General features: G+C 37.0%; 1 protein-coding gene across 1 annotated transcript; it reads left to right on the top strand.

The window, feature by feature from the left end:
* The first annotated feature begins 157 nt into the window (after positions 1-157).
* dtl (denticleless E3 ubiquitin protein ligase homolog (Drosophila)) lies at positions 158-9,311 on the top strand. The gene is made up of 15 exons (XM_044107275.1): positions 158-441; positions 1,351-1,488; positions 1,587-1,679; positions 2,386-2,447; positions 2,529-2,649; positions 2,856-2,921; positions 3,045-3,160; positions 3,676-3,749; positions 3,847-3,953; positions 4,034-4,138; positions 5,265-5,377; positions 5,480-5,569; positions 5,660-5,783; positions 6,975-7,600; positions 8,634-9,311. The coding sequence occupies exons 1-15, from the start codon at positions 384-386 to the stop codon at positions 8,694-8,696; spliced, it is 1,956 nt and encodes a 651-aa protein (XP_043963210.1). The 5' UTR covers positions 158-383; the 3' UTR covers positions 8,697-9,311.
* Positions 9,312-9,342: the final 31 nt, after the last annotated feature.

Below are 9,342 nucleotides of genomic sequence, written 5' to 3'. Positions count from 1 at the left end.
CCATAACAAAAGCTGAGGTATGAGACATTCAGCATGCTACTATAACTTTATTTGCGGGCATATAACGTGCGAATCTTTCAAAAAGTATCCATCTCCAAATTTAGAGCAGGATTTGGTTGCATCTAGGCCGTTTATAGAGTGTGTCCACTTATATTGAAGGGGGCAGCAGTTGTTGGAAGCACTAAACGGAAGCGGAATCGCTGTCTGACTCACCAATAGCAGCGCACAAAGCGGCGTTTCGCGCGGAATTCGGTTCTTTTAGTCGAACGTTCTGTTCGCGGGAAAAAAATCATACCAGGTAGCGACAAGAAGGGGAAAGAGACCACCAGCTAACGATCGGACAAAGTTTTTGGCGTGTGTAACAGCTCGCCTGCCGCTGGAGCATGGGGATGTTTTTCCGCTCTATTGTTGACAGAGGAGTGGGGAGACGGAGGCAGAACGGTGAGACACAATATGTTCTATCTGAGGGGAGGCGTATCAATATGCTATGCTAAGCATGGGTTTTACCCATAGGCTATATAATCGCTAATGAAGCTATGATATGGATCACAGTAAAACAGGTACATTTATGTCACATTTTAAAATAACCTTTGTACTGATATTTTTGTATTTCATTTTGCTTTCCTGCGTCTCTGCAATGGCTTTTTTATCTGTTGTAATATTTCCACAGTTCTTTCGTTTTATGCGTACTAGTTTGCGCTACAGTTTTACTGCAAACCAGAAAGTTTTACTCATTTGTTCGTCGTCTATCCATAAATTACATGTAGTCTATGCATGGAAAAGGCATAAGTATGTACTAAAATTGCTTTGGAAAAAAAAATATAACCTACTGCATTCTAGCACTTTTTTTATATGATGGGCCTCAAAGCGGAATGAAAATGTAACTGTTAGCCTTTGACATTAACATTTTATGTCTTGTCACAGATTCTCAGTTGGACTTTGACTGGGCCTTTCTAACTCTCATAAGATTTGATGCATGTCAGTCCACTGTAACTCGTGGTGTATGTTTATGTTGTCCCACAGCATGATAGTGCCCCCACTATGATTTTATGATGAGTGATATCTAATATTTTGCATAGAAGCTAAAAACTTAACTTGTGTTCTCAACTGACCACTATTTTTTTTCCACATTTTTGGTTTGTTTTCTACTTGTGAAGGGGACTCAGTTCACAATTCTCCTCTTCTTTGGTCAATCACGTTCAAATCATAAATTACAAAAAGCTGTAATAAGGTTTGCGATTGTAATGTGACAAAATGTGGAAAACTTCAAATGGTCTGAAAGGTTTATGTTTCTTGTGACAAAATAACAACTTCCTCTTCCTTCTTCTGACCTTACATGAATTCCTGCAGCCTTCCCGGCAGATCCGTGTTCTAAGATCCCTTTGGGCTCGCTGCTGGAAGGCTACCAGTGCATCCGGCATGACGAGCACATCTCCTACGGCAACACAGGAGACACAGTGCCGCCATTTGGGCTGGCTTTCTCCACTGGTAATCTTCTTTGAATGCAATATGGACTGAAAATTAAATGGACAAAGGTTCAGGAAGAGTGGCCATCCATGTAACCTGTGATTCTTGTTGATTCGTAGCCGGAAACATGCCCAACATCCTCGCAGCAGCTAACGAAGAAGGCATTGTTAGGATCTATAACACAGAAAGTCGTGAAAACCCTCTTCTTAAAGGTACTTTTAAGAGCTGTGCTAGCAATAATTAAGACGTTGGTGTCCAAACTCTTTGTCACATGGGTCAAAATTACTTAAGAACCAAACAAAGTATAATTTTTAAGAAAATGATATTGCTACCTTTTTTTTTACCTGCTCAACAATAAACTAAGCATACAAAAACAAATTAAATAGTTCTATAAGAATGAGTTGTGTAAATCATTGCATACTCAAAAATGAAAGGAATTTTGCATGTTTGTCTCATAAAAAATAAGGCATCCAATTTGCACATTTTTGGGGGGCTTGTTTGAAAAAAAAAAGTAAAATTTCAACAATAAGGAAAGAATTTGAGTGATACTTAGTGTATTTAGTCATGGTTAATTGGTTAAAAGCAGATTTGGGAGATTTGTATGCATCAAAGTTTGCTTTTGAGTAAAGTTACTGAATAGTTATGTTCCTGTTTACTATTAAATTAAAGAGAATGCAAAAAAGCTGCTTAATAAAAGATGAATGCTTTCTATTGTAAGAAGATTTTAATTTGTTTCTAATGATTTTGCATTGATTAAAAATAAAAAAAGTCTCCAGGTGCATCAATCACCTGTGCTGGCAGAGCAAACTTGTGTCTTTCTTTTTTTAAAATGATAGTTGTGGGCACATATGGTCGTCGTAATTTGGGCATCCCTGAATTGGGAGAGCTCATTAATTGACTTGGTGTGAACTTTTACAGAATGGCTGGCTCACGAGAACGCCGTCTTTGACATTGCGTGGGTGCCGAGGGAACCTCAGCTGGTAGGTGGAAGCTCCTCCCTAATTTCTTAGCAAGATTTCCACAAGTGCTGACTGTACTTTGATCACTTCTGGCATCTTTAGGTGACTGCTGCAGGGGACCAGATGGCCAGACTGTGGGATGTGAAGTCTGGGGAACTGCTGGGAGGCTTTAAAGGCCACCTCTGCAGCCTCAAGTCAGTTGCATTTGCACCAGGGGAGAAAGGTATGCTGAATTGTTATTGAATTTCTCATTAAAATTTCAGTTTCCTCTTAGATTTGTAACTACAAGATTCATTTTAGTTTTTTTTTTTCCTTTTATGGAAGTGGTTAAATGTGTTAATAACAGGGAAAACGGTCATGACGTGGATTGGCTCTTGTTGTCATCAGACATCTAGTTCATTTATGTTACTGATGTTTTTTTTCAAACAGCTGTTTTCTGCACTGGGGGCAGAGATGGAAATATTATGGTCTGGGATATCAGGTGCAGCCAAAAAGGTGCGTTATCAGTAACTTTGAAGGGTTTATTGCAATCTTGCTGCTTCATTGGTCTCTTAAGCAAAAGCATAAAGAAAAATCTTAGTAACACTCCATTTTCACATCTGATGTTCTGCCCTACAGATGGTTTTTACAAGCAGGTGAAACAGATCAGTGGCGCTCATAACAAATCTGAGACAAATCCCTCGTCTAAAGTGAAGAAGAAAAGGAGCAGCATGCGTGGCATGGCTCCGAGTGTGGTGAGTTCCTGTGCTTCTCTAAGAGAGTGAAAAATTTGTATTTTTTGATCAGAATTATCATTGGGGACCAAAAACAAAAAGTTAGAAACACAAAAATTTTGTGTTTTCTCTTATTATTAATAATGCAAAAGTAAATTTACTGTACATTTTTGGTTGTTTTATTTGAAATGAACTAAAGATGGAATATTTGTGAAAAGCTAACAAAGTGCTCTGATTGATGAAGAGATGGGATCTTTAAATCATATGGATACATCAGAAAAAGAGAGGTCTTGTACACATGCGTCTTGCAGGAGAGAGGCATACAGTTTTCTAAATTTCCTAAATAGTGAATAATTAAAGAAAATATTTTGCGTCATATCCACCACTTTCCATTTCTAGAAAATTTTAATTTGTTGGTAAAAAAAACACATTAAAGTGTCCGTCTGTATTAACTACTTGTGCCAATGGGTGAATTTGTATCATTCTTGAACTGTGGTGGCTTATATTATTGTTTCTTTTTTGTTGTTGTTGTGCAGGATACCAAGCAAAGTGTTACAGTGGTGTTATTTCGGGATCAACACACACTCATCTCCTCGGGTGCTGTTGATGGGTAAAAAAAAAAAAAAAAAGCACTTCTCATAATCTGTGTAAACTGTAAAAGCACACTGCAGATCCTGGAGGGTCACATTTTATTTTTTATTTTATAGTGTTATAAAGATGTGGGATTTGAGGAAGAACTACACAGCTTACCATCGTGACCCTGTGCCTATGCAGAGCTATCCATATGCTGGTTCTTCCACTCGGATGAGACTGGGTCAGTCCTGTGACGTATGCACACCTGAAAGGTGCCACACGTCACTAAATGATCTGAATTATTTGTTTGATATGTTGCAGGCTACTCTGGACTTGTTCTGGACTCTACCAGGTCCAACATCATGTGTAACTGCACAGATGACAACATTTACATGTACAGTGTCTGTGGAATAAAGACCACTCCAGGTAAGTTGAGATGTTTTCCAGATACACCCAATGCATCACTAGATGGGGCTAGAGCTCTGCAGCTGACCTCTGATGGGGAATAAATAGCTTCATGTGAAAGATGAAGGTCTTTAGTTGTAATTTTAGTGATTGTTGAAAGTAGTCACACCCCTCGTGGTTTCCCAGAAGCATATGTGTGGTATGCAGGGCAACAAAGAGAGTCAAATAACTGAACTGGAACGAAATGGGATACACCATTTTCTAATGGTTTTATTAAGGATCTGAAAAGTGTGCCATGCATTTGGATTCATCCTTGTGTTACGACCCTTCAACTGCAGGATTGCTGAGTTACATAAGGTTAACTTTCAGGCCATTCTCAAGTTTTTTGTCGCCTTTTACTTGTTTTCTTCTAGAATTTGCTTGTATTTAACTCCATCTACATCTTCATCAACTTTGACCAAGCGTCCCTCCACTTGCTGAAGAGAATCAGCCCCTCAGCATGATACTGTCACCACCCATTTCTTTTCAAAGCAGACATGAAGTCCCATGTGATTAAACACATGTTTAATGTTGGAATGTTTGCAGAGGATAACGTTACCTTCAGATATTTTTATTTAACTACTTTTTTTAAACATAAAAAAATCCAAATGAAAAAATATTTGATTCCTTTATTTAAATAAGAAAGTTAACATTTTACTGCCTAAACTAAAATGACATTGCATTCCTTTAGTGTGCATTTGATTATTGATAGATTAATTGGCTAATTTCTGCATTGACAGGTTCATAATTCAAAAGCAGAAGCTGCTTTTTAGGAGATTTAGTTTTTTTTTACAGATTTTGAATCGGGTGAAGCTAAAACTCGAGGAGTTCTGGGCAGAACATCATCACAGAAAGATTTTTTTTTTATGTTAAAGGCAAAATGTATGAATTTTTTTCAGTTATGGCTTAATTATTGCTCTGAGAATGTTGATCTTTCATTAGATGACTTTTTATTTAGTCAGTATATTCCAGCTAATTAATCAATTACTAAATTCATTGGCAATTATTTAAATAATCGATTAATCTGATTAATTGTTTCAACCCTATAATTGACTACATTAAAGAGCTGTGTGGTGATCTTTTAAATTACATCTGTCTTCCCCCACAGTGGCCGTTTTCAGTGGACACCAGAACTCCTCATTCTATGTCAAGTCCACGATCAGCCCTGATGACCAGTTCTTGGCCAGTGGATCCAGTGACAATCGCACCTATATTTGGAAGGTGCAGTCTCTAATTACGTTACCTAGATATAGTTATACTTTATTATCCGTTCTAATGTCTCCTAGCAATAATGTTTTTTTTTAACTTCATTTAATACTCCAGATCTCCGATCCTCAACATCCTCCCATGATGCTCCAGGGACACAGTGAGGAAGTGACCTCTGTCGTGTGGTGTCCGACAGATTTCACTAAAGTGAGTCAGCGAATTTGAACTGTCTTCCTTTTAGTGTTTTTCGTTTGCTTCTTTTCGATCTATTTTTACACCCCGCTGCTCTGTCGGCAGATTGCTTCCTGCTCCGACGACCACACCATACGGGTCTGGAGGCTTCGTCGGGAAACGGATGGAGCACAGTCATCAGTGGGTGAAGCCAACCTCGTAGGCTGGGCACGTCCCAAATCTCCCACAAGTTAGTACTCTTCACTAGTTTTTTTTTATTTTGTTATTATTGATCAGTCTAACTTTCATTAACTCGTACAGAGCAACAACCAAGGGAAAAACGAGAAGATTTTTACTCTCATTAAACTGCTAATGTTTATGTGCTTTATTGGGATTTTATGTAATAAGCCAACACAAATTAGAGTATATTTATGAAGTAGATGGTTTCCATGCATCTTTTGACAAATCAAGTATCCATGTATGTTAGCTCTTAATAAAATGCAGTGTAAGAAATTGCCTTTATGAGATCTTTTACTCCAGTTTCATAGTTAAACATGGTGGAGGCAGAATCACAATGTGGAAACCCTCCCTAAGCCTTCAATGCAAAATCACAAATTCATACCAAGTATTTTTTGTCCAGTTTCTAGTGCAAATATCTTTGAATACTTGAAATTAGGCAAAACTAATTTACAAGTAAAGTTTCAGCAAAACAGATGAGCTTCTATTAAGTCAATAAGTCCTTAATATTGATTTTAGAAAAAACAAATCCGCTGGAATGAAATGATGAACAGAATCTTATCATGATAGATACACTCCTTAAATAATCATCAACTAATTTAGTAATCGATTAATCGTAAGCTTTAAAACAGACCATTTGCTGAAAGAATCACATATGTAGCGCAGTAATTAAGCCAAAACCATATAACAAAAAATATATCCTTCTTTACAATCAAGTGTACATTGTTTTTGTATTTTAGGCAATACAATGTTTATTTTCTGCTTTGAAAAAGGAATGGAATCATGTATTTGCATCTTTTATTGTCTCTCTAAGATTGTATAAAAAGGCTCTAGTGGTTACATAAAAAATTGGAAGGGTGTGTCATTTTAAAAATCTGATTAATTATCAAAACAATTGACAGAATAATCGACTACAAAAATAATCATTAGTTGCAACCCTATAAGTGAAATAATCTGCCAGTGGAACTAGTACTTTTTAATCAATATTGAGGCATTGTGACTTAAAAGAACCTCTTGTATCTTGCTGAAGAGTTACTTGTAAGTTAGTTTTCTTTCAAAATGTACTAAGACGTTTACACTAGAAACTAGACAAAGTACTTGGTAAGGTTTTGTATTTTTGCAGTGCTTATATAAACTCTCCATTATAAATAACTGTTGCTGATCCTACTGACTGATATAAACAGAACTTTTTTCCCTTGTTCAGTTCCTTCAGCCAGAGCTGCAACATCCCCTGTGAATACCCAGAAGACACCAAGCCTCGGTGGCCTCTCCTCGCCGCAGCTCGCTGCCTGTGCCCCTAACAGAGCCGCCCTTCCACTACCTTCCAGCACCACGTCACCGAACAGCTTTGTCCCACTTCCTGCTCAGCAGAGAACCGCTTCTATCCAGCAGTGGTTATCCCCGATCCATGGATCTCAGAGTCAGGTCAACGCCACTACTCCACCACACCAAGTGCTGAGGCCGTGTCCTCTGAGCCCAGCGAGTGGCGCCTCTCCCATACAGCGACGGGCCAAACGCAGATTGGAAACGGGTGAAAGTTCACCTTGCAGCTGCGTGGACGCAGCACAATGCGAGTGTGTTTCAGAACTCAACCCTGCATCTAAAAGAAGCCACGTCCTGTCTGATGTACGCTGCCTCGTTCAGGAGAGTGCAGTAGAGAGAGACTTTCACGCAGAGGACAGTGAACCTGTTACCTCCAGGCAGGCTGGGAAGGAGAACTGGTCTCCTAGAGCAGGAAACTGGTTGTCAGAAATGGGTCAAAAAATGAAAAAAAGTCAAGGTGGTCCTAGTGCACATAGGAAACAAGAGGGGAAGACACCAACCTCAACAGTAAGTATAGAGATCCCAGGTCTGGACGTAAACTCACACTCTTGTTCTGCCTTCAGCTTTTTTTCTTTTTTCTTAGCTTCCTGTCATGGTTTGTTAAAGTTTGGTGGCTTTGTTGAAGTAAACCATGAGAGGAAGTCTCATTCAGCTGTAAAAGTGAGAGATGCACCAATAGATGGTAACAATGTAGCCGTTCTTCCTTTAGGATTTCCCTTAACTATTTAATCCATTGTTCTGTTAACAAGGTTAATGGGTACAAGTATATCTGAAAAGATTAGTATTTTTTGTAACTCATTTTGGGAAGTGAAACTCATATTATATTAATTCATTACACTTGAAGTGAAATATTTCAAGCCATTATTTCTTGTAATATTGATGACTATGGCTTACAAATGTGTCACATATAATGAAAATATTGTGAAAAGGATAAATATTGGAAATTTATGGGGTCACAGCCTAATCACATTGATGCATTGATTCATGCAAAAGTACCCGCAATCAAGTATTAAACACATAAAAATGCATATACCTATCTGAAGTCTAACATTTCTTTTGAAAATATCCTGTTTTTATTTATGTTGTGTAGTATTCAAATTTTTTGAGACATTTAATTTTGGCTTTTCATTCTCATAAGCCAGAGAAAAAAAATTCTTGTAATTTTGGAGCTTTTGTTTCAAAATTTCAAATGCATGTACAATTCTTTTATTTAGATCAGAAACTGCTACTGAGTGTATTTTTAAGTCTCTTTTTTGTGCTACAGTCTTTGGAAAAAAAAGTTGGTACTTTATCAACTTTTTTGATAAGTAAAAAAGTTGATGATTACCTAAACCTTATCAGTTGGAAAAAAACGGATTGGTGCATCTCTACAAAAATCTGCCCTGTTATTTACACAACTTTTAGGAGTGATTTAATTTACAAATTGTTTTCTATCTTTGTTTAAGTTTTTTTATCTTTATAATATGTCGGACAGATATTTTTTTTATGTTTTATGTGTTTATTATTTGTTCCACTTATCCTGTTTAATTTTGTTTTCCAGATTCTTCAGTCACCAAAAATCAAGAAAATCTCCACATATTTTGCAAAAAGGCCTCAGGAATGATCTGTTTGAGCCACAAATGTGCTACAATTTTTTATCTTGTTTTTTTATTTTTATCTGTTTGCACAGATGTCAGCCAAACATACTTTTTTTAAAATAACTGATTACTTGTTTCTGGCAGTAATTTTGCAATTTGCTGACACACTGGTATCACTGACACAGAAATCTGCTGCTTGAAAATATCCCATCATCTGAGAAATGAATTAGCATTTTGGTAAATCTGCCAGTGTATTCAATTGTGATAATCTCAAGAGATGCACAAGCTGCCACTTAAAGTGCTAATTTGATTTGTTTAAAAACTTTTTCAAAGGCTTTCTTATTCCTTTTACTAAAGATTTTTTACTAGATGTGTTGTTTCTTTTTTTATATAAAAAGTTTAATTTTGATTGACATATGTTCTTTATCATATGGACCTCATGATTTGAAATCTTTTCAATCTGTGAGGTTATTCATGCCTGTGTGTGTCTTATACAGTGTAAGACTTTATTCAGCATGTTTTTGTTCCATTTATGAACAGATGTTTATATGTACAAAATAATCAAAAAACTGTTCTTTGGCTGGTTTATATTTCATTGATGCGCATTTCAGTATTCAAGTTTTATTAAATTCAAAACAGTTTTCAGTCTCTGTGGCATGTTACTTGTTCCAG

This window comes from Gambusia affinis, linkage group LG22, assembly GCF_019740435.1.
Source record: "Gambusia affinis linkage group LG22, SWU_Gaff_1.0, whole genome shotgun sequence".
Taxonomy (NCBI): Eukaryota; Metazoa; Chordata; class Actinopteri; order Cyprinodontiformes; family Poeciliidae; genus Gambusia; species Gambusia affinis.
This window is presented reverse-complemented; position numbering and strand designations above follow the sequence as displayed.